This window comes from Caretta caretta, chromosome 1 (assembly GCF_965140235.1).
Source record: "Caretta caretta isolate rCarCar2 chromosome 1, rCarCar1.hap1, whole genome shotgun sequence".
Classification (NCBI taxonomy): domain Eukaryota; kingdom Metazoa; phylum Chordata; order Testudines; family Cheloniidae; genus Caretta; species Caretta caretta.
Window position 1 is genome coordinate 215765290 of NC_134206.1, and position 26533 is coordinate 215791822.

The 26533-nt window shown below is 42.8% G+C and overlaps 1 protein-coding gene across 1 annotated transcript; it reads left to right on the forward strand.

Moving 5' to 3' along the window:
• The first annotated feature begins 3101 nt into the window (after window positions 1-3101).
• On the forward strand, window positions 3102-25010 carry LOC125623167 (uncharacterized). Its single transcript, XM_048822078.1, has 8 exons — window positions 3102-3168; window positions 6162-6257; window positions 8438-8536; window positions 11890-12033; window positions 17495-17638; window positions 19249-19400; window positions 22639-22742; window positions 24801-25010. The coding sequence occupies exons 1-8, from the start codon at window positions 3102-3104 to the stop codon at window positions 24940-24942; spliced, it is 948 nt and encodes a 315-aa protein (XP_048678035.1). The 3' UTR covers window positions 24943-25010.
• Window positions 25011-26533: the final 1523 nt, after the last annotated feature.

Sequence of the window (26533 nt, forward strand, 5' to 3'; positions counted from 1 at the left end):
CCGTTAACAGCTGGTTTCCCAGAACTCCTGCAGACCTAGCACTGTCTTCCCGGTTGGCCAGGTGTGTGTGTTCAGATGCAGAGCTCCTGCTGTAGGAGCATCTGGGTGGCCAATGAAGAAGTAGCAGGAGGAGGCAGTGGTGGATGAGGGGCTCAGGAGCAGGTAGGCACTGGACTCTGTCAAAAACCAGTCCAATTTGCCAGTCCATGAAGGTATGTTCTCATTCTTGATGCAATCTTTCATGCTCTAGGAACTGCTCCAGAATTCTCTCCTCTTGCTGCAGAGAGTGCTGTTAAACTGCTCCTGGTTTTTCTGCTGCACACCCGCAAGCAAGTCCCCATGGCCCTTCTATGCCTTCCTCTGCCCTCTCTCGGGTTCTGGTCCTGCCCTCTGGCTGGGAAGCTTTCAGTTTCAGAAGCTAATGTATCTGCAAAATCAATGAGCATGAAAACATTATATGTTTGGCCTTGGGAAAAACTTGAGCCCACCCCCAATAACATAACCGCTGTAGAAGGCCAGAATGTTGATACTTTTAAACACTCAAGAAATTTAACTCTCTCTACACTGGGTGCCGTGGTTCTCAGAAAGCTGCTACACCCCATAAGGAAAGACCAGCTAAATATAAGGTCTGACTAGAAAATCATAATGGTCCCTTCTGACCTTAAAGTCTATAAATCTATAATGAAAAGGAGTACTTGTGGCACCTTAGAGACTAACCAATTTATTTGAGCATAAGCTTTCGTGAGCTACAGCTCACTTCATCGGATGCATACTGTGGAAAGTGTAGCCTTCTACACTTTCCACAGTATGCATCCGATGAAGTGAGCTGTAGCTCACGAAAGCTTATGCTCAAATAAATTGGTTAGTCTGATCTTCTACATTTTCCACAGTATGCATCAGATGAAGTGAGCTGTAGCTCACGAAAGCTTATGCTCAAATAAATTGGTTAGTCTCTAAGGTGCCACAAGTACTCCTTTTCTTTTTGCGAATACAGACTAACACGGCTGTTACTCTGAAACAAGTCTATAATGGTGATAGAAAAATTAGTAGTGGTTTTAATCATTTAAAAAGTTCATCATATCTCAAGAGGTTGGAGGATAGTGTGGAGATTTCTTCCAAGGAATATGTTACCAGTTTCAATTTTCTTCTTTGAGACTGGACATCCATTAGAGGATGGTATTTCAAGAACCTCAGTGGAAAAAGGAAGTGGCTTTTCAGTCTTCATTCTGTGCCAGGGAAATGTTTCTGAGAATGGGAACCCCACTACATATCACTGAATGGAGGGATCTGGTTTTGCAGACCCCAGGAATCTAAAAGACCAGCTGTTCATGCTGTATGAAAAATTTGCTGGAATATGCTTCCAGGATTGGGAGAAGAATGGAATGGAAATCAATACAATTCTGAGCTAGGATGGAGAGATTTCATGCAAAAGGAAATAGGCATCATGAACCCAGTCCCTGCCTGACCCTGAAAGACCTGCCTTTGTGCCCCTCTATTGGCTGCGAAATGGACAGGGAAGGGGAGACATATGGCAACTTCAATATCTTTCCTGGGATGCATGCACATTGTTTCAAATAATTTCTTCAGATAACTTTAATGGAATGCTGCATTGTTCTCTCTTTCCACACAAAACTGGAGCTGCTACCCACCCACTTCTCCTGATCCACTCACCCTTGGCAGCCTTCTTCTCTGCCAGGAGACAAAGGTTAAAGCAGGGAGAGTCACCCCAACCTCTTTAACTCTCCTGGGACCCAGGAGAACATTACAAACATTTTCTTCGAACAAATTCTAAGGAATGCTGCCCTGTTTTCTCTTCCCCTCTGAGACCAAAGCTGCCCTTTCCCTTACCTTGCTTTGCATAGTCCCTGCAGCCTGCCTCTCAGCTGGGAGAGAAAGCGTGAAGCTGTTACAAATGCTCCAACTTCCATAACTTCCCTGGGACACAGCAAAGCAGTACAGATATTTCCCTCAGACAACTTTAAAGGTGTGATGAGCTGTGTTTTCTTCCCCCAACGGGGCGACACCAACCCCCAGGAAGAAGCTCTGGGATGCTCACTGCCGCAGAATGCTCACTGTCTTATAGGCAACTGAGGAAAGGGCAGACACAAGACTACACTGGTATTTTGAAACACCACTTAGGACCGAGTGTAGACTCGATTTAATACATTTAAAACAGACTTTTGGTCAGATTTGGGTGGGAGAGTGTTGGTACCTCCAAACCCCATCTGCTCTGGACCCCAAATAGCTAATTCAGTTATAAAGGGGTTAAATGCATCTGCATTAGTGGAGTTTCAAATGGAGTTAGCTGGCAATTTTTTAAAAAACATCTTTTTTCTTGATTAAGACAAGGTCACTGATGGGGAGCCAATCCCACAAAACCCAGTGAGGTAATCCAAGATCCCCAAACAATCAGTTCCCCTTCCCTGCAGCAACAGGGCCCAGATCTGCTCTGGTGGTTGCTGGAGGGGGACAGGTGGCTTTTTCCCTGGTTCTGATGGTTGCTGCTCTTACCTCTTCTGGAGGCTGTCTGCAGATTTATGTAGAAGTCACTGCATGAGTTATACTTGGCTCACATTTCCATCCTTTTCTTTGCAACCATAAGAATTAGGAAAATTCATATTTTCATGAATACTTAGACTCTGATCCCAGCACACAACTCTGGGAGCTGTGGTCCTGGGCATATGCATATTACCTCTGTGTCTTAATCTGGCCTTCTCATGAGTGTTTCTCTGAGGGGGAGCCAAGCCTGAAAAGTCAAGCAAAGCCCACAGGATAATATATGAACATCTATGCAATGTGCTGTGAATTTGTGTCATATTTTCATATCTCAAATGAGGAAAATTTGGTTTGTGGGTGAAACCTGGAAGAGTATCACTAATTTTGTTTTTTAATTTGACCGCTGGTCAAAATGATGCTTTAACCCATAAAGGTGAAAATCCTTTTGCTCTGAACACTTTGTGAGGGGGCAGCTCACTTCAAACCAGTTATGTGCGAACTTCCTGTGCAGTTGTAGCCGGAACACCACAGCAAATAATTTTTTCCTGCCTTGTTTTATGTTGACTCTCTACTAACACGATAGACATACTCTCTCTCATATTTTTATGCCATACGAAGGTATCAACACGTCTATTCCAGGACTCCAGCCAAGGATCTTTGACATCCACACAGGTATCATCACCAAACGTCTTAGTAGCTTTTGATATTAGACTAGATAATTGAAGTAGGTTGGTTTTTAACTCTAAGTCTTCTCTTTTCTCTTATAAATTTAGTACAAGTGGTTATAAACATTACTGTTGCATTAATCAGCATTAATATTAGCATTAGTATGGGCTATCCCTGCAGTATGTGAATTTGCATTTGTGCTCCTTTTGCCTTCTGTAATGTATTTGGTTGTTTTACCATTAAACACCAAGGGTAAACATTTTCAAAAATGGCTAAATAATGTAGGCACTTTTGAAAACTTTACATTGAAGCTATAAGATCTTTTCCAACCCAGGAAGCCAGTATATGGGGCTTTAGAGTTTAGAAAAGCACTGTTTACAAACATTCAAAAAATCCTATTTGAAAAAAAATAAATTGAAGCTGGTTGGGAAATGATTCTAGTTCTACTGATTGAAAAATGGGTGAGGGTCCAAAACTGAAGTGCGATGACTAATGTTAGTGTATTAAATCAGGAGTAGGTATGATTTGGGTTGCTGTAGATAAGATTATACTGAACTAGATGATATTCTGAACCCTATAGAAGTCAGAGAAAAAAATACAGAAAGACCTGGAGAGGTTAGAAATAAGGGCAGGAAAAGGGCAAGGTACTATTTTTATGCAACATAATCACACTCATGTTGCTTCTCTTAGCAGTTTCTTGAGAGAACTCTGGTGGTCTCTGACCCAGGAGTTTTTGGTATAGGGTGCTCACATTAAATTGCTCTTATTATTTTGGTGGAGCCTAGGTTTGTTGACCTTCAGGGCATTGTGCAAGACTCATCTTTTCATTGTTGCATTTTCTGAGGATGGAATATGACACATTGCTTGCCCAGAGCTGGAGCTGGGATGCTGATTTTGAGTTTTGCTCTCTATCATAGAATTGAGTGTGTTAGAAATTATGTAGTGAGGGTCTGGCTATGGACGATACCAACAATAGATAGCATATTTTAATTTTTGTTGGTAATAGGTTTGTAGATACAATTGATTGGAACTTACTAAGCAATTCTATTCCAATTGGTGATACACAAGTAGAAATAGATCAGTTCCCTCTGTCTGAGCTATATTGGCTCTATGAGACTAAAAGGAATTTTTTAAAAAAATCTAACTTAGTTTTGACACTAAGCTAAGTCAGCAACTATGATCTGAATATGCACAGAGCACATACCCGCTGGGTAAGAGGGTATTAATTTTACATAGTTATTTTTTTCAGAGTAGCATCTCACTTTAAGTTTTTCTGGAGTCTGTGTTCCCATATGTCACACATGCAGCTCTAGAAGAGTACTGTGTGCTGGACACTCCCCAGGCTGCTGTGTGGAGTCCCAAACCACTGGACGCATGAGCTCTGAAGCTATCAATAGAGTGCAGAAGTGTTTCCCCTGCTGGCTTCTCTGGCACATCTCATGGGTGTAGGCTGTCTGTTATCACTTCATGGAAATGCAGCCACATGGCCCAATTAACATAGGCCCCTAGGACCAGTGCTAACCCGTCTTCTCCCTCTCCCCCGACTCTCCTGTAGCTTAAACACACCCTCTCGCAGAACTCCAGTCTTGTGGGAATTCTAGATTTACTGTTTTAACTGCCGTGATAGTGAAGGAAACAGACACATTGGCTTCATAAGAGTTTTTAAACACCATTACTCTTTACTTAGATAGCAAGAGACATACACAGATCTAGGCAAAACAATCATTTTGTCTATACTTCTCCCTGCCTCAGGTTCCTCACCACTTGGGAGAGCAATTTGGGCTTGGGCAGAACCCTCTGGGGCGTCCAGGATCTTTGTCTCCTGCAGACGGTTTCTCTCCGGAATCATGGATTCTTGTTCCCTCACTCTCTCTCTCTCGCTCTCTGTTCCAGGCCACTGGACAGCTCTTTTTGTTTGACCTTGGCTCGTGCTGCAGGTAAACAGGACACCTTGCTACAATAGCAGGCCCCTCTCTTGCTCTCTCCTGTCCAAAGCTTACTGTTCCTTCTCTGCTGTATGAGTCCCTCAAGTTTATATGTCTCACAACCAACACCTGATTCTTTTGTTCTGCTGCTGGGGATATCCCACTCTCCAATCCCAAACCCCTGCAAAGAAGTTTGAGCAAACTGGCTTTTCCCAGTCTTCAGCTATCCTATTTTTCTGTCTGGACCAGGTCTGTTCACTGCTTAATAGCTCTTAATAACTGTCTCTTTCAAAGACTGACTTGTAGGCTCCATTTCCCTGTGTCACTACCCATGGGAATTTCTGTCCAATGTGGAGGTAAAAAGAGGAGGCACCACATTCAAAATTGTATTTGCTGCTTGATAAACATACATACAGAGACCTCAAAATCTCAGATAAAAGATGTCCACTGACAGGTTCCCAGACTGTCAAACCATACTTTTCAAGTGGGATTTTAAAAGACACCTAGGAAAATTCACTTCAATTCACTTTGAATTTCAGTGGAAGCTGGATGCTTAACTCCATGAGGCCCCTTTGAAAATTTTGCCCTTCAAATATATTTTTTAAAGATTAAGTCAAAACCTGACTTTCTAATGTTTGTTTTTATAAACCTTCAATGTTAACAAATTGATTTTTTGTCTTTTGTTTTGTTTTTAATTTCATTGTTTAAATTACTAACATGTATTGACAGCTCCGGTTTGGGAAATTTTATTCTCTGGAAATATAAATAGAGGTCAGATATTAGAACAGCTTAGTAAAGTTTTGAAAACTGAGCCCCCTTTCAACTATATTTCCACACTGTATTAGAAAAAGTGATAAGAAATTCACACTGGACTGATTGCTCTAGTATATGATTTCTTTTCATCACAAGAACCTTGATTGGCTTTTCTAAAAGACAGCTCATTTGTGGCATAAAATAGGTACTGGAGCACTTTGTTTGCTCTGAGGGCAGTTTCATAGATAGGTTATGTCAGTTATTCATCATGTCCCATCTCAATACACTTGAGTCTAAACTCTCTGTTCTATAACCCACTAGAAATGAGTGAGCAGGATGTGACCTACTCAGAGCTGAAATTTCATAGTCCTAATGAACATCAAAGCAGACAGAGAGCTGAGAAGGATAAGAATGCAGGTACTGTGCTTTAAAAGCTTCTAATTCTATATATGCTGGTGTTTTACTGTAAAGAATCAAACCTCTTCCTCCAATAACTAACTTTCTTCTAGTGTGTTTGTTAGAGGGCTGTCCCTTCACCCCCTCCCCTGGTTCTTGTCACGCAGAGAGCAAGCAGCAACAGACCAGAAGTCCAAAGCGCAGACAATGCAATGTTTGCTGGGGTTAGTTTCCAAGCAAGCATATTCCGAAGCCCTTCACACCAGTCAGGCTTATCTCTATACGCCGATAGAGTCTGTTCCCCAGTGTCCCCCTTCCCAGCTCTGACACCGCAGAGCCTTGCCTGTGTCCCTGTTCCCGTTCCCCCACCCTTAGCAATCATGATTCCAATTTCCCTTCCCCCCACTTCCTGTTTGACCCCAGTTTATATAGTAATATTCTAGCTATACCTTAACCAATCATTTTACTGAAATTGAACTAACCAATCCTAACATATTGTAACATAATTCTCTAACCAATTCTATCCCACTATCCTAATTAACTTACACCTAGCAAAATTAATTATACAGCAGACAGAAACAATTAGAGAACCAGACAGATTAACAATAGAAAAGTGGGGGCCATAAATATAAAACAAGACAGAAATGAGGGTTTCACATCCGATGAAGTGAGCTGTAGCTCACGAAAGCTTATGCTCAAATAAATTGGTTAGTCTCTAAGGTGCCACAAGTACTCCTTTTCTTTTAACCATTGATAAGTGATTTCTTGCCAGACAGGATGCTATCAAACTACGTTTTCCTTAACCATCTTAAGATCTGTTTCTTTATCTGGTGGTGATGGGCACTATCAGGACAGGATTGTCTTCCTAACAGCCCAATACCACCTTATTTCAATTGACTGGTTTGGAATGTGAGGATGTGACAATACACTTCCCAGCTTATAGCTGCCCCTGCGGCTTAGCCAAAGGCCTTAGCCTAAGAACAAGGCCTCAGACTATCCTAGTGAGAGAAGGCCCATATGCAGGCGAACTGTGATTTTGATTCTTTGTTTTATACCTCTATAACTAGCTAAGTGATAAAAATACACCTAAGTTCTTAAAGTATAGGCCTTTACTGGCAGGTTTGAATATGTCCTGTTACTGGAAGCTGATAACAAATCTGGGCCCAAATTGTCTATAGCAGATGGAGAGAACTTAACTATTGTTGATCAAAAGTGTTTCATCAAAAAGTTTTTCAACAAAAATGGCTTTTTGACTAAATCATTTAGATTTTTTGGTTTTGGTTGAAATGTTTCATTTTTTTTAATTTAAAGCGTTGAAAAGAAAAAAATTGTTTCACTTCAAAAATGTTGTTTAAGTTAAAGGTTTTGGGTTTTATGTTTTGTTTTGGTTATTAAACCCACTTTATCTCTCAAGGAGAGGGGAGATAAAAGGTGACAGAAAATAGGGCAACCCTTTCCCCACCCCCCACAAAGCAAAATGCTTACACTTTTTTTTCAGTTGGAAACTAACTGAAAATTGTTAATTTTTTTTTTTCAATTTTTGTCATGAAAACAATAAAAATAATGAAACATTTTGAATGATGTGAAAAATGTTCATGAACTTCTATCTTTCAGTAAGTGCTAGTCACAAATCTGCCACCAACAAAGGTGTCTATTTGCTACAATCACTTTCATTAGCTATACAGCTAATGAATGGAAACTATTACTGGGGTTTTTTTTGGGGGGGTGGTTGGATACAGCCTTCAAGTTGCAGAGCATAAGTCAATCATCAACTACGTGAGGTTAAGAAGAAACCTTTTCCACAGGGATGTTTTTGCATATTGTCCTTTATATGGGATTTATACCTTTCTCTGAAATATTAGGTACTAGTAGGGTGACCAGATAGCAAGTGTGAAAAATCGGGACGGGGGTGGGGGATAATAGGTGCCTATGTAAGAAAAAGCTCCAAAAATCAGTACTGTCCCTATAAAATCGGGACATCTGGTCACCCAGGTTCTAGCCACTGTTGGAGACAGGATGGTAGACTAGAAGGACAATTGTTCTGATCCAGCATGGCAGTCCCTGTGTTCTTATTTTAGTCCTGGTTGGCTGGATTCTGTCCATGTGTCACTGATACTGCCTAAACAAATTTCAATCTGACACCAGATTCTAAGGATAGGGGGCTCACTTTATTTGATTTTCTCCCTTCTCCTTTCTGTTAGATTCTTCCTCTCTGTCTCCACACCTGCAGCTCATTTTAGTGATTCTTGGAATCTTCTGCCTGGTTCTGTTGGTAACAATAGGTGTCCTGGGTGCTAAGGGTAAGTACTTGCAGAGAAGACACTAAGTAGGCCAGATCCTCAGCTGGTGTAAATCAGCATAGCTCCATTGTTTTAACACATTTATCTGTATATTCTCAGATAATGCATTCTGTACTCAAAGAGTAAGTGCTGTAAGATTAGAGAGATACACTGTATTGTTCATTCAAAAACTGTTCTTTACCAAAGTATGGAGTCCTCAGTTCTACCCTCAGTAGTCAATTATGGCTTGGTACCTCTCTTCCCAATTTATACCCATTTGATTCATAGACTGATAGATTGTAAGGTCAGAAGGGACCATCGTGATCATCTAGTCTGACCTCCTGCACATTGCAGGCCACAGAAACTCACCCACTCCTGAAGTAGACCCCTAACCTCTGGCTGAGTTACTAAAGTCCTCAAATTATGGTTTAAAGACTTTAAGTTACAAAGAAGCCACCATTTACACTAGTTTAAACCTGCAGGTGATCCATGCCCCATGCTGCAGAGGAAGACAAAAAACCAGCAGGGTCTCAGCCAGTCTGACCCAGGGGAAAAGTCTTTCCTGACCCCAAATATGACAATCCGTCAAACCTTGAGCATGTGGGCAAGACCCACCAGGAAGATACCTGAGAAAGAATTCTCTATAGTAAATCAGAGTCCTCTCCATTAACTGTCACATCTCCAGCCACTGGGGATTTTTGCTACTGGCGGTCACCAATAGCTTACATGCCATCATAGGCAACCCCATCATACCATCCCCTGAATTAACTTAATTTAACTTAAATAACTCCTCTCCCTCCCTGGTATTTAGCCCTCTGATGTATTTATAGAGAGCAAACATATCTCCCCTCAGCTTTCTTTTGGTTAGGCTAAACAAGCCAAGCTCTTTGAGTCTCCTCTCATAAAGTAGTTTTTCCATTCCTTGGATTGTCTCACTAGCCCTTCTCTGCACCTGTTCCAGTTTGAATTCATTTTTCATAAACATGGAAGACCAGAATTGCACACATTATTCCAGATGAGGTCTCACCAGTGACTTGTATAATGGTACTAACACTTCCCTGTCTCTACTGGAAATACCTCACCTGATGCATCCTAGCACTGCATTAGCTTTTCTCATGGCTGCATCACATTGATGGCTCCTAGTCATCCTGTGACCAAACAATATAGCCATCATCCTTTGTCGCTTCCAACTGATAAGTCCCCAGTTTATAGCAAAAATTCTTCTTGTTAGTCCCTAAGTGCATGACCTTGCACTTTATACTATTAAAATTTCAGCCCATTTCTATTACTCCAATGTACAAGGTCATCCAGGTCTTCTTGTATTATATTCCAGTCCTCCTCCATATTGGCTATACTTCCCAACTTTGTGTCATCTGTAAATTTTATTAGCACACTCTCACTTTTTGTGAGAAGGTCATTAATAAAGATGTTAAATAAGATTGGTCCCAAGACCGATCCCGGAGGACTCCACTAGTAACCTCCCTGCAGCCTGACAGTTCACCTTTCACTATGACCCGTTCGTAGTTGCTCCTTTAACCAGTTCCTTATCCACCTTTGAGTTCTCATATTAATCCCCATCTACTCCAATTTAACTAATAATTGACCATGTGGAACTGTATCAAATGCAATGATTCTTTTCTATGGGAAGAGCAAACTAATCAAAGATGATGTAATCAAATAATTTTATGGGACACTTGGTGGAGATTAAGTTAGAGACACACTCTAAAGGAAATGTTGTTAAACTATGACTACTTGGAAATTTGCATGAAGTATTAATGCACAAAAGAATTTAACATGATGACATTGGAAAAAGATAAACTCATCAGCAAGACCATATCTACACTAGAAATGGTTTGCCAGTATAGATATACGAGCAACCTGTGCTAGAGTAGATGCAGCTTATACTGGCAAAATGGTGATTTTGATGGTATAGTTTGATGGTATAGGTCCCTGAGCAAAATTAGTTGTTTTGGCAAAAACACTTTTTTACCAGTATAAGCTTTGTTTACACTAGGGTTTTAGTCAGTAAAATAATATTACAAAAATCACACCCCAAGCTGACATTGCTAAACTGCCAAAAGTTTCTACTGCAGACCTAACCTATGGAGAGAGAGATTCACAAATTCAAGAGACAAATAAACTTTACTACAGAAATACCTTCAAGCTCCCCCCTCTCCACAGCACTAACTGGCAATGTGCTACTTTGTTTATCTTCACCATCAACACTATCATTTCACAGACAATTTGAAAACCATACCCTACAGATGACTCAGATGTAAGAAACCACATGTTCAGATATAATAACAAACTTGCATCTTCAACTATCTCCTATGCTTAGACTAGATCATTTCCCATCTCCTGTTCTGCTCAGATGCGTTCCCTAATCCTTGATGTCTTCATTTGCCCACTCTTACTAAAACGAGATTGTGGTTTCCTTTCAGCAGATTGTTGTGCTTCCCCTCTTGTAGAAGTGCTTATTTGTGAGGAGGACAATGCTGTGCAGATAGTTTCCCATGTCACTATTGTGCCCTCTCATCTGAATGGCCCCTAATGATTTTTTTTTAGATGATGCTATTTAGTTTTGCAGAATCCCAGCTTTCATTTGTAAAAAGTGAGTCTATTATTACGGTTGCAAAGAAAACCTCAAAAATGAATGGCAGAGCTGCCTAAGTGATTCCTGGAACAATAGCCCTGAAAGGGATGAGCTGCCCCGTTCCTCTCAGTGAGGTGTTAACTCAGATGCCCACTGATAATAATTTAAATGCTAACATTAACTATTTAATTCCTCATGTAAGAAATGAGAGGGAGGATCACAAATCAGCACAATCTGCTTTGAGAAACAGCTCATTTTGGTGCTCAACATGACTGGCATTTCGGAGATAATACCTTTAAAATCCCCACTCGGACAAAAAGGAGCCATGCCAAAGAATCCTAGGACAGCCCATGGGCATATTCAGGCTCCACTGAGGAGGAGCCCAGTGGACCTCAGAGCATGATCATATTTTGAAAACAATCTGTGTAAGTTGTGCCTGATTTTGATGACTAACATGGAACAAAACTTATTCTGTGTGTTGAGCTTGGGATAGTAGCACTACCCTTTCCCCCAATTTAACAGAGATTAAAAATCAGTGTGGATTATATATTACGTTTCTGCACATGGTCTGTTAACCAGATTACAAAACCACAGTCTTTTTCTTTTACTATTCAAATAGTGCTGTACTAACTTGCGAGCTCCTTAAATACCAAAATAAATCTGAAGAAGATAAATATTTCCCTTAGAGAACCTGTAGAGCAAAAGACAATTGATTTAATAAAGGCTACTGCAGTTTCAGTTTTATGTGGCACACTTTTTGTTACTTTATTGTTAATTTAAGTTCTCCAGAATGAAAACCTCAACAAACAACATGAATTATTGGAAAACCTCACCCGACTGCAGAATACTCTGGAAATCTGCCACCAGCAAAAAGATGATCTCCAAGCAAAGAACACAAACCTCACAAATATGGTGAACATTAAAGGTATCAGTTGAAGCTCACTATTCTGTTATAGCCCTCAGAGTAACATTTTTGTTTCATTAGAATCTTCATTCCCCTTGTCCTTATTAACATAAGAGCTTTCTCAGGGTTCTTCTCTCCCTGTGCACACATTGCCCCAGGGCCTGAGCTAATAGTAAATAGAAAGGAAAGCCACAAAAGAATCTTTGCGGGAATTGTTGGGCACCCAGCATGGGTCATACTCAATGATCGTTGGCTCACTAGTGTCAGGGTTTTGAGACATGGGCGTATCCATTCCCAATAGGCATCACCTGATTCCTTCCTGTACCTTTGGGAATTACAGGAAATCACCCAATAATGACAAACTAATCATAGATGAACTGGTCATATAATTGTATGGGACACCTGGTGGAGAATAATGAAGTCATGCACCCTCTTAGGGAAAGGCTGTTAAACTATGGCCACTGGGGAAGTTGCAACAGGAATCCGTGAACAGCAGACCCAAAAATGATGGCACTGAAACAAAATAAACTCACATATAAACAGAAGAATATGGCAACAGACAAATAGGCCCAGATATACTGAGCACCTTGCATCCTCCTCAGCCAATTCCTATGATTAGACTAAAGCATTTTCTACTTCCTCTCTCCTCCAGCAGACCCCTTTTCCCCATCCACCATGCCTTCCCGAATTTCCCACTCACACTAAAAAGGCTGCTGTGGTTTCATTGTTGCAGAAGCACTTTGCTGTGAGGAGCACAAAGCTGTGTTATGACTTGCAGTGTTGCTTTATGTTTATGTGCTTGTTTGTTTGGTGTTTCTTGCTGCCTTTCCCAGATGTATTTCATTTTCTGCATCTCCTCTGTTCACGACCCACAAACCACTGTACAAAAAATCATGTTCAGGATCTGTGTGGAGTAGAGGGCCAGGAGACAGAGGATTATGGAGAGCACAGATTATTGTCCTTGTCTAGATTGGATTTTTTGGTTATGTGGTGTTCATTGATTGTCAATCAACATATTTTAGTGAACACATCCAAAAACTGTAGTCTAGACAAGATCACTGAGAGTTTTACTTGGGTCAGTAAGCAGCCAATGATCAGTATCTGACTTTAAACACCAAGTCATTAGTAGCTGAGTTCACTAAGCTCCACAACAACCCATTGCAATCTTAGCATGTCACTGAAGATGTTCCAGGTACATGGAGCAGTACTAGATGTGTTTTTTGCTCCAGGTGAACCAGCAACAGAAAAATGGCTATTTGATCTCATCTTCTTCTATGCTTTCATTAAGCATAATTGTGTTTATCTGCCTGTTTCATCCACATTCCACTTGGCTGAGTCCTTAAATTCAGTTTACTTTGCTCCCTTTTCCCATAGAGAGTTTCCTCCCCTAGAGATGAAGCACATATTGTTAAGATGGGACATTTTCATGTTATAAGTGGTTGGATTCCTTGCCAAATAACCCTAATTTCCCACCCTCATTGAACCCTGTTCCCACAACTCTTGTCACTTATTTGTGGCCATTGACTCCATGCTGAAATCTTCCCCACTCTCACTATTCCTCCTTCCCAGTGCAGAACCTTGAGGACTTCTTCAAAGAGAAGATCAACTCCTCCTTTTCTTCTGTCCTCTTCTCCCTCCCCTGTACTCTGAAAATGTGTACTCCTTCCACCAATCCTTCCTTTTTTTCATCAATTAATTCCTTCCTTCTTTTGTCTAGTGTTATTGTTAAATGTTTTCACTTTTCATCTTTTCTTCTGAACCTTTTCCTTAGTGGATTTCAAAGTTGCCCTCAAGATTATTCTTCTCAGTGTCCTTCCTTCCTTCCTTCCTTCCTAGAATCATAGAATATCAGGGTTGGAAGGGACCTCAGGAGGTCATCTAGTCCAACCCCCTGCTCAAAGCAGGACCAATCCCCAACTAAATCATCCCAGACAGGGCTTTGTCAAGCCTGACCTTAAAAATATCTAAGGAAGGAGATTCCACCACCTCCCTAAGTAACGCATTCCAGTGTTTCACCACCCTCCTAGTGAAAAAGTTTTTCCTAATATCCAACCTAAACTTCCCCCACTGCAACTTGAGACCATTACTCCTTGTTCTGTCATCTGCTACCACTGAGAACAGTCTAGATCTATCCTCTTTGGAACCCCCTTTCAGGTACTTGAAAGCAGCTATCAAATCCCCCCTCATTCTTCTCTTCCACAGACTAAACATCCCCAGTTCCCTCAGCCTCTCCTCATAAATCATGTGTTCCAGTCCCCTAATCATTTTTGTTGCCCTCCGCTGAACTCTTTCCAATTTTTCTACATCCTTCTTGTAGTGTGGGGCCCAAAACTGGACACAGTACTCCAGATGAGGCCTCACCAATGTCAAATAGAGGGGAATGATCACGTCCCTCGATCTGCTGGCAATGCCCCTACATATACATCCCAAAATGCCATTGGCCTTCTTGGCAGCAAGGACACACTGTTGACTCATATCCAGCTTCTCGTCCACTGTAACCCCTAGGTCCTTTTCTGCAGAACTGCTGCCGAGCCATTTGGTCCCTAGCCTGTAGCCGTGCATGGGATTCTTCCGTCCTAAGTGCAGGACTCTGCACTCGTTTTTGTTGAACCTCATCAGATTTATTTTGGCCCAATCCTCTAATTTGTCTAGCTCCCTCTGTATCCTGTCCCTACCCTCAATGTATCTACCTCTCCTCCCAGTTTAGTGTCATCTGCAAACTTGCTGAGGGTGCAATCCACGCCATCCTCCAGATCATTTATGAAGATACTGAACAAAACCAGGCCGAGGACTGACCCTTGGGGCACTCCACTTGATACCGGCTGCCAACTAGACAAGGAGCCATTGATCACTACCCGTTGAGCCCGACAATCTAGCCAGCTTTCTATCTACCTTATAGTCCATTCATCCAGACCATACTTCTTTAACTTGCTGGCAAGAATGCTGTGGGAGACCGTGTCAAAAGCTTTGCTAAAGTGAAGGAACAACATGTCCACTGCTTTCCCCTCATCCACAGAGCCAGTTATCTCATCATAGAAGGCAATTAGATTAGTCAAGCATGACTTGCCCTTGGTGAATCCATGCTGACTGTTCCTGATCACTTTCCTCTCCTCTAAGTGCTTCAGAATTGATTCCTTGAGAACCTGCTCCATGATTTTTCCAGAGACTGAGGTGAGGCTGACTGGCCTGTAGTTCCCAGGATCCTCCTTCTTCCCTTTTTTAAAGATGGGCACTACATTAGCCTTTTTCCAGTCATCCGGGACTTTCCCCGATCGCCCTGAGTTTTCAAAGATAATGGCCAATGGCTCTGCAATCACATCCGCCAACTCCTTTAGCACTCTCGAATGCGTGCATCCGGCCCCATGGACTTGTGCTCATCCAGATTTTCTAAATAGTCCCGAACCACTTCTTTCTCCACAGAGGGCTTCTTCCTCCCCATGCTGTGCTTCCTTCTTTCATTCCTGCCTTTGGGACTGTCTATAAATTATATAATGCATTAGGTAGGTGAGTCTTCATTTGTGCATGTTTTTCCAGTGTTACAAAGTGTTACAAGGGAGTGGGTGGGTCTTGAAAATTACCAAAAGATGTCATGTAATTTATGGACAACTCCCTCCTTCCTTCCAGTGATTTCTCCATCTCTTTTGATAAGGCATCAGATTTTTCAGGTTCTCTCATCCAGTGCAACATGGGCTTGTTTGGATTTCATGGTAGCAATGTTGTGTGCTGTGCCTCCGAGTTACAGCAAGATTTTAATGGATTTTATCTCTATTTAGGTTTTTTTTTTGGAGCACATCCATGTGTAAGTGGGGGAATAGTCCCGCTATTGTGGGGAACTTTCCTGGCTTCTGCACTACCCTGGTGAAGAGGGCTAGCGAAAGGATCTGAGTTCTCGCTCCCACTTCCTTTACCCAGTGGCCTCCCTGCCCTTGAGGACTCCCCTTCCACTCTCCTATCTGGCAGAGTTCTCGTAACCCCAACAAGGCTGGGCCCAGGATTCCAGAAGGGTCGACCCCCAACCCTGCTGCGATCACCTAGGATAGGGGCTAGGGTGTCCCCACTCCAGGGTGTACTCTCTGCACTGGGCACTTCTCTGACCCACTGACCATTACATACAATTTAAAGCAAATGCAAGTTATTTAATCAACAATTAATTTTTAAAAAGAATAAGGGAAAATGGGAAAGGTTAAAGGAAACACATCAACCCGCTCTGTGGCAGGGAACATCACAAACAGTGTCTCTGGAATGTCAGGGCAGTTCACAGTCTGTTCCTTGTAAGTCTCAGGCCCTGGCTGTGCTGTAGGGATGCTATGGTTGGACACTTGCTCTGGTGGTGGCCACACGCTTTCAGGTTCTAAGTGGTAGGACCCTTCTTCCCAGTGTCGCCCCCGCCCTGTCGGGGTTATAATCCAAGCCTGGCCTACAGAGACTCTTGGCTGAGGCATCTCCCTGTGCTGGGCCCGCTGCCCAGGGTCCCCCTCGCTCTCCCCAGCTGCTCACCGCACCCAGCTCCGGACTGCTCCAGCCCCAGCTCCACCACTCTGTCTCTGCACCGCTGCTGCTGCTCTGCGTCCAGCTCCCTGGGCTGCTTCTTTGGCCCCTCTGGCTCTGGTTGCTGCAGCTCTGCTCCCAGGGCAAGTCTGCTCTCTCTGGGCTGTGCCTCTGGCTTTGGGGCTGCAGCTCTGCTCCCACAACAGGGTCTACTCTCTCTGGGCTGCTTTTCTGGTCCCTCTGGATCTGGCACAGCTCTGCTCCCCAGTTTAGCTTGGGCCCCTGCTTTCTCCTTAGCTCGGCCCCACTCGGTCTGACCCAGGCAAGTCCAGCTCACATGGAGGATGGGACCTCCCTGGCCTCCTGAGTCCCTGATTAGCCTGCTCGCCCTGTCATTCAGGTTGACCTGGAGCACTGGCCTCTCCCCATTGTTCCTGGGGACTGTCAGTCTCAGGGTCCTGATTCCCCATCGACCCTTCCCCCGTTTTAGTACTGGGAGCTAGCAACTAAAACACCCCCACTGAATGTTAGTAAGGGGCTAACAGTCCCCTTACACATGTGCACTCCTGTTACTTCATTCTACCTAAATCTCTAGCTGTTTTCCTTGCTACTTAGCTTGGATATTGACAGCACCTGTATATCTAGTTTTGATTTCATTGGAGTGATGATGACACAAAACTGGAGTAACAGAGTGGTGAATCAACCCTTAAGAACTGACAGTCTTTCAGGCTCTTGAAATATTCACTGCCTCCATCCCAGAGATTAGAAATCAAACTAAATTGTCAATTGTTTTTGCATATGTTCCATTTTAAAACCACTCAGTGCTCTTTTTAATATCCAAGTAGCATTTACTATTTTGCTAACTCCTTAAGTACCAAAAAACCCTGAAAAATTAAACATATCTCTAAGCAGACCTATAGAACAAAAGGCAACTTATAAAAACTTACAAAATTTACACGTGGTACAGTAAGTGTGAATTTATTCTGAATTTTAGTTCTGCAGAACAAAACCCTCAACAAGCAATGTGAAATTGTGGACAATATCACCCAGCTGCAGAAAACACTGGAAATCTGCCACCAACAAAGAGATGATCTCCAAGCAAAGAACACAAACCTCACAGATATTGTGAACATGAAAGGTAGTGTGACTCATGTTCACTTTTCTGTTATAGCCCATAGAGTAACATTTTTGTTTTATTAGATTCCTGTTCACCTTGTCATTATTAACAACAGAGCTTTCTCAGGGTTCCTATCTCCCTGTGCACACACTGCCCAAGGGCCTGACCCAATTGTTGTTAACACTGAAAGCCACAAAAGGATCTTTGCGGGAAGTGTTGGGCATCCAGCAGGGGTTATACGCAATGATCCCAGGCACTCTAACTTCAGGGTTTTGTAACATGGGCATTTCCATTTCCAATTTACGTCACTCAATTCCTCTTGTTCCTTTGGGAGTGACAGGATGTGACCCACAAATAACAAACTGACTCATGTCTCATTCATGTCACCTATGTCATATATGATGTTTCCTTCCTCCCTGTGTGCTCTCATTTCCTCTCTTGTTCATGGGGCCCACAAATAATTGCAATTTCTGTGATCATTGATAACAGCAATTCACTGACGAGACTGGGTCAGCATTTAAGTGGATCAGCATTAAGTCAGCACACTAGCAGGATGTAGCATACATCTGTTCAAATTTTTCCCTAAACCCCTGATCAAGCTCTTCCATTCTAGGACTATGCTTGCAGACACACATGCCAAGGACTGTGCTAGAAGGTGACAGATGAGAGAAATCCTGGTGTCTTTCTTTAAAAAATAATAAAATAAATAAGTTGCAGGCTTATGCCCAGTTTTTCCTTTTCACTTTTTAATGGAAAAATCTTTATCATTCCTGATAATTTGGGGATGTATCTCACTTGCACCTCCCCATATGTTGGACCTTTGAGCAGACAGTGACTCTGCAGTTCAGCCTCTTCTCTGTTACATTGGTTGCACGTATGTTCTTCTCTGGGGCAGATGACGCCTGGCCTAGTTCCATTAATGGTGCTAGCCTCCTCTAAGTAAGGAGAGTGAGGCTATGCTGGACTAGGGATGCTACCTCTTGGATTTTCCATGTTTGTTTTCTAATAGTCCCAAATTCATGGCCAGCATCAGCTGAACCTGATGGTCTGTGATGGGATGTTAGATGGGGTGGGATCTGAGTTACTACAGAAAATTCTTTTCTGGGTATCTGGCTGGTGAGTCTTGCCCATATGCTCAGGGTTTAGCTGATCGCCATATTTGGGGTTGGGAAGGAATTTTCCTCCAGGGCAGATTGGAAGAGGCCCTGGAGGTTTTTTGCCTTCCTCTGTAGGCAAGGGGCACGGGTCACTTGCTGGAGGATTCTCTGCTTCTTGAAGTCTTTAAACCACAATTTGAGGACTTCAGTAGCTTAGACATACGTGAGAGGTTTTTCACAGTTGTGGGTGGGTGAGATTCTGTGGCCTGCATTGTGCAGGAGGTCGGATTAGAAGATCATAATGGTCCCTTCTCACCTTAATATCTATGAATCTATGAAAACCTGAGACACACAGACTCAGCAGCAGAATTAATTACTTTTAGTTTCAAATCACAGACTTGTGCCACTTGAAGACTCTATTCCAGTTTAGAATGGTGGTGCATAAACATACCAGCACAGCCAATACGTTATGACCCCTCACAGGAAACTGCATCACACAGAAATGTGATGGACCTATAATGTCTCTTTTTCAAGGACATAAATGCAGACCTTGCCCAGAGAGCTGGATACAGCATGGAGAGAAGTGTTACCATTTTTCTAAGGAAATGAAAACATGGCACAAGAGTAAAGAATACTGTTCTTCTTGGGGATCCCTACTGCTTAAAATAGAGAACAAGGCAGAGCTGGTAGGGAATTTTCCCTGTTGTTTTGTTTCCTGTATATTCTAAACTATACCTGCATATATCCCTGTGATGGGGAAGTAGAATATGAATGGTCATGCCGTCAGGATAATGTGACTCTCTAAACTGTCCTGTGTTGTATTCCATGCTAAATTTCCTAAGAGAGCTTGACCAGACTATGGGAATGAATGAATAAATATTCTAAAACTACCTGAAGGGCTTAAACGAAGTGAGACGACAGCAGGTCTAGGGTTTAATGCTCAGTACAGCTACGTGGGTGGGGGTGTGGCAAGAGACCAAAATGCATTTCTAGTATCTCACTAACAGGGCCCAAGATTTCTCTTGGGCTGGTGCTCTCTGCCCATTGAGAAAAGAGTGTTTCTTCTCCTTCCACAAAAAGAAAAGGAGTACTTGTGGCACCTTAGAGACTAACCAATTTATTTGACCATGAGCTTTCGTGAGCTACAGCTCACTTCATCGGATGCATACTGTGGAAACTGCAGAAGACATTATATACACAGAGACCATGAAACAATACCTCCTCCCACCCCACTCTCCTGCTGGTAATAGCTTATCTAAAGTGATCATCAAGTTGGGCCATTTCCAGCACAAATCCAGGTTTTCTCACCCTCTGCCCCCCCCCCCAACTCACTCTCCTGCTGGTAATAGCCCATCCAAAGTGACCACTCTCTTTAAAAATGTGTATGATAATCAAGGTGGGCCATTTCCAGCACAAATCCAGGTTTTCTCACCCCCCACCCCCCACAAAAACCACACAATACAAAATACAAAAACCACACACACAAACTACAAAAACACAAAATACAAAACCACACACAACACAAAATACAAAAACCACACACACAAACTCACTCTCCTGCTGGTAATACCTTCGAGACACCACTGACTTCCTGAGGAAACTACAATCCATCGGTGATCTTCCTGATAACACCATCTTGGCCACTATGGATGTAGAAGCCCTCTACACCAACATTCCACACAAAGATGGATTACAAGCCGTCAAGAACATTATCCCTGATAATGTCACGGCTAACCTGGTGGCTGAACTTTGTGACTTTGTCCTTACCCATAACTATTTTACATTTGGGGACAATCTATACCTTCAGATCAGCGGCACTGCTATGGGTACCCGCATGGCCCCACAGTATGCCAATATTTTTATGGCTGACTTAGAACAACGCTTCCTCAGCTCTCGTCCCCTAACGCCCCTACTCTACTTGCGCTATATTGCGCTTCATCATCTGGACCCACGGAAAAGAAGCCCTTGAGGAATTCCACCATGATTTCAACAATTTCCATCCCACCATCAACCTCAGCCTGGTCCAGTCCACACAAGAGATCCACTTCCTGGACACTACAGTGCTAATAAACAATGGTCACATAAACACCACCCTATACCGGAAACCTACTGACCGCTATTCCTACCTACATGCCTCCAGCTTTCACCCTGACCACACCACACGATCCATCGTCTACAGCCAAGCTCTGCGATACAACCGCATAAGCTCCAACCCCTCAGACAGAGACAAACACCTACAAGATCTCTATCAAGCATTCTTACAACTACAATACCCACCTGCGGAAGTGAAGAAACAGATTGATAGAGCCAGAAGAGTTCCCAGAAGTCACCTACTACAGGACAGGCCTAACAAAGAAAATAACAGAACGCCACTAGCCGTCACCTTCAGCCCCCAACTAAAACCCCTCCAACGCATTATTAAGGATCTACAACCTATCCTGAAGGATGACCCAACACTCTCACAAATCTTAGGAGACAGGCCAGTCCTTGCCTACAGACAGCCCCCCAACCTGAAGCAAATACTCACCAACAACCACATACCACACAACAGAACCACTAACCCAGGAACCTATCCTTGCAACAAAGCCCGTTGCCAACTGTGCCCACATATCTATTCAGGGGACACCATCAAAGGGCCTAATAACATCAGCCACACTATCAGAGGCTCGTTCACCTGCACATCCACCAATGTGATATATGCCATCATGTGCCAGCAATGCCCCTCTGCCATGTACATTGGTCAAACTGGACAGTCTCTACGTAAAAGAATAAATGGATACAAATCAGATGTCAAGAATTATAACATTCATAAACCAGTCGGAGAACACTTCAATCTCTCTGGTCACGCAATCACAGACATGAAGGTCGCTATCTTACAACAAAAAAACTTCAAATCCAGACTCCAGCGAGAAACTGCTGAATTGGAATTCATTTGCAAATTGGATACTATTAATTTAGGCTTAAATAGAGACTGGGAGTGGCTAAGTCATTATGCAAGGTAGCCTATTTTCCCTTGTTTTTTTCTACCCTTCCCCCCCCCCCCCCCCCCCCCGACGTTCTGGTTAAACTTGGATTTATGTTGGAAATGGCCCACCTTGATTATCATGCACATTGTAAGGAGAGTGGTCAGTTTGGATGAGCTATTACCAGCAGGAGAGTGAGTTTGTGTGTGTATGGGGGTGGGAGGGTGAGAAAACCTGGATTTGTGCTGGAAATGGCCCACCTTGATTATCATGCACATTGTAGGGAGAGTTGTCGCTTTGGATAAGCTATTACCAGCAGGAGAGTGAGATTTTGTGTGTGTTTTTTTTGAAAAAAAGGGGGTGGGGGGGTGAGAAAACCTGTATTTGTGCTGGAAATGGCCCAACTTGATGATCACTTTAGATAAGCTATTACCAGCAGGAGAGTGGGGTGGGAGGAGGTATTGTTTCATGGTCTCTGTGTGTATATATAATGTCTTCTGCAGTTTCCACAGTATGCATCCGATGAAGTGAGCTGTAGCTCACGAAAGCTCATGCTCAAATAAATTGGTTAGTCTCTAAGGTGCCACAGGTACTCCTTTTCTTTTTGCGAATACAGACTAACACGGCTGTTACTCTGAAACCTCTCCTTCCACAGTAATTCCCCTGGATAATTAATGACATCGTAGTAGCAGTTTCCCTAGAGAGTCCCCATCAGTTTTCCGCAGCCAGAAGGAAAGTAGGCAGGATGCTGAACCTGAGGAGGAGGAAGTAATTACATTTCAGAAATATTTTCTGTAAAATGTACTCAAAGGTCTTCTGGGGAAAAAGGAGAATGTGTTTGACCAACATCCGGGGACCTCAGCATTCTGGCTGTGACCATGACTCACTAGCTTCCCTCCCATCCCTTATATCCACACACTCATACCGTGATTTGAGCTGATTTGCTTTTGTTTCCACACAGGATTTCATAAAGTCTCAGGCCTCATTTCACTGGATTGGATTATCCCGTATGGCAATCGGTCATGGCTGGGTGTGGCAGGATGGCACAGCCCACTCCACTGTCCTGTAAGTCTCAGGCACACCTAGAAATAGTTCAGTTATTTTTATATCCTAGTGTATTTCTTACAAAATTTTTACTATGTCAATGGGAAGGGGAATAAAGATTATTCAATACCCTAAAGTAGGTGCCACAGCCCTGACACACCTGGGCTGATGTTGCCTGTAGAAAGAGGCATTGAGTCAGACAGTGTGGGGAAAGGGCTGGTTAAATCCCTCCAAGGGGTTTCAGAGTCCAAGCCATCAGGTGCAGCTGAGTCTAGGTAGGCTCAGAAAGATCATATATATGGGCCGAGCTCCCTCTTGGAAGTAGAGAGTGGGGTTTGCTAATTGGAAGCAGGACGGGGGTCTCTGGACACATTTGACTTGTCCTACATATGTTGTTTTGTTTTGATTACAGAGCTGAGTTTTTCTTGTTGAGAGGATTTTTTTGTTTTGTTATTTTGTGGATAAAAACACAAAGATTCAGACTGAGCTATCTAGATCCATGGTTTCACGGCACAGACTTTTTGAAGGACAGAGTTATCACTGATTGAATTTCCATCAGAGTTGTTTATTGAGTTTCTATAAGTGCTATTAATGAATGCTCCAAAATGAGCAGGGTTTAAAGGGTCAAAGTAACAAAGTCACATGACGCATACACAAATACATTACAAGAATATTATTAGAGTTGCAAATTCAAGCACTCAAAAGTTAGGCAATAACAGACTTAAGGTTGCGTGTGCAAACTTAATTCAGCTCCCTTGTGCATAGTATTATGCAGAGGTAGTCAATTATTTTTTGTTAAGGTTCAAATTTCTTGGTCAAGGTATAGTCAAGTCCAGACTCCAGAGAAATATTTTTGACACCGCAGTGACAATAATGATAATTATAAGTAAATAATAAGATTTTGCAGTCTATTCAAAAGCATCTGGCGGTCCGGTTTTGGCCCATGGTCTGCCTATTGACTATGCCTGTGATACAGTCTTTAATTACATGATCACATACTATTGTATTTCTATAGAATGGCTGCTTCAGTCAGTGCACAGAATGGATGTGCAATATTTTGTTTTATACTCATAGTTCAATCCATGGCCCTAGGCTTTATTTACTGCATTCAGTGCCAGATAAGAAAGGAAGAATGAAGGCGTTCATCACTATAGTATCCAAGTGTTTCACAAACATAAATTAATTTATCTTCACAACACTGCTGTGAGGTGAGTGGGAGGCATGATGCTCGTGTTACAGATGGGGAGCTGAGGCACAGACATCAAGGTCGAAGTAGAACTGGTTGGATAATTTATCGCCAGAAAATGATTCTGAAGAAAAAAAGCTGTTTTTATAAGTGCCCTAGGTGGGTCAGACTGCTAGACATACTTGTCTGAAATAAGTTACATATAACAGATAAGGCTAAAAGCTCTGTCTCAGAGGAAAGTCTTTTTAGCCAGCACCAAGTGACTGATTATGACCCCCTGATTTACATTAGTGAGCAGTTACCCACATTAGTATTAATCCAATTAATATCTGCAGGATTACTGCTGTGAGTGACTACTCACCTATGTGTGTAAGGGGATCAAAATCTGGCCCTGAACAAGGGAAGTAGCCCACAGTGATACAAGACATGTGAGTAGCAGGGGGGCTGCAGGGGATTGGTCCTGCTTTGAGCAGGAGGTTGGACTAGATGACCTCCTGAGGTCCCTTCCAACCCCGATATTTTATGATTCTATGACTGAGGGGGCATTGGCAGAGCTGTGAGGGGAGCCCAGGACTGGGAAAGGCAGGGGGGCTGCCAGGCAGGATTGGGGTTCATTGCCAGAGTTGTGTGGAATAAATGAAACTTGCTCAAAACCAGCCTGCAGTCTGTCTAGCCCTAGTCAACTCTTTAGTCCCCCAATTTTCCTAAGTCCCAAATTAATTCACATTTTTAATCAATTCTGCTTGTCCTGGGTCCTGAATCATACCAAAGCTATTTCTTTCTTTGTATATATCTGGCATCTACCCCCAGGTTTTAGGCACATCGATTTTATAAATTTGTTTGTGATTTCACCAAGTCTTGTGTGTCTGACAGTAAAATGTTTCTTTTAAAAGTTTTCCAGTAAAGATACAAGAGCCTGGAGAAAAATGTGCACTTTTCAAAGCTGGGGAAGCCTTCTCCCAAAACTGTACAGGCCAATATCGCTATATTTGTGAAAAGAGGGCTACTCAGAAAAAGAAAACTGAACTGGCATAAAGAAGATTACAGTATCCATGGCAATCATAATTGATGACATTCCAAAGGGAAAGATAATTCACCCCTTGAGTTTGCAGAGTTGCCATTTTCAATGAGGAGCAGCAACTTCTGATGATAAACAATGTCCCTTTCAGAAATTTTCACAGCCAACCAAAACACTCCTACCGTGCATGCTGATTTATCAAACATGGCTGGGAATGGCAGAGTTTATTTTAAAGGATCAGTTAGTTCATCATGAAGATCAGAAACTGGATTTATTTTTATTTTATTGCATCCCATACACCCTGTGTCATAAAGTTCTGCATTTGTAATTCCATGTTTTGTTTTGTTTTTTTGCCTCATGATAAATGGTTGTTTTACTTCACACTGAGTTTGCAAGATCAACAACCAACCAGGGAAGAGAGTAGACGGGAAAAGTCTTGATTTTAGCCAAGTGTGAGCTGCACGTAGATTCCCTCTTACATTCACAAAAATTACAGTGGTTTAACTGAAATTGGTTTATAATCACTTTAATTAAGCTTGGGGCACGATTCACAAGGGACCTAAAGAGGGCAGTTAAGCACCTAAGTCTAACATTTATGCAACACCAGCATTCACTACCCCCCCATCCCCAACGCTTAGCTGCTGCCTAATACCGTAGGTGCCGAGGCTTTTCGGCACCTAAGTCTCCACCATTAAGGCCTCCAAGGCACCTAAGTTTCTGCAGGGGGGCATGTGCAAAGCCTAATCATTGGGCTATTGGGTATTCTGGTTTCTCTCAATCTCTCCTAATGGACTTGTTCCACTTTCTATTAAACATTCATTGGCCAAGAAAAAGAATGACTTCATAGCCCAGTGAGTAGGACACTCATATGGGAGACTCAGGTTCAAATCCTTGTTCTGAATCAGGCAGAGTGAGGATTTGAACGAAGGTCTCCTAAGTGAGAGCTTTAACTATTAGTTATAAGGGGGGTACTACCTAGCAAGCAGAGCTGGAACCAGAATGGATCTCTGGGTAATGAGAACTCTCCCACCAGCATAATTAAACCACCCCCAATGAGCAGCGGTAGCTATGTCAGTGGGAGAGTGACTCCCGCTAATACAGCGCTGTCCACACTCATGCTTTTGTTGGTGAAACTTATGTCGGTCAGGGGTGTGTGTTCTTCACACCCCTGACCAGCAAAAGTTTTGCTGACAAAAGTGCCAGTGTAGACAAAGCCTTAGTCACCAGAATGCTGGCCCAGCTTTTGGCTCCCACCATTCTATCACAGTCTATTAAACTACATTCAGTAAAGGCATGGTTGTGCAGGTGGTGTTGGAGAGCGGGTTTTGGATTCTTTGGCCATGGGATGTAGTTGCAGGAAGAAGGATTGCTAGGCAGAGATGGGATCCACCTAACAAAGAGAGGGAAGAGCATCTTCACAGGCAGGCTTGCTAACCAATGAGGAGGGCTTTAAACTAGGTTTGCCGGGGGATGGAGACCTAAGCCCTGAGGTAAGTGGGGAAGTGGGATACCGGGAGGAAACACAAGGAGGAGGGTGCAACATGGGAGGTCTCCTGATTCATACTGAGAAAGTAGGGCAATCAGCTAGTTATCTTAGGTGCCTGTACA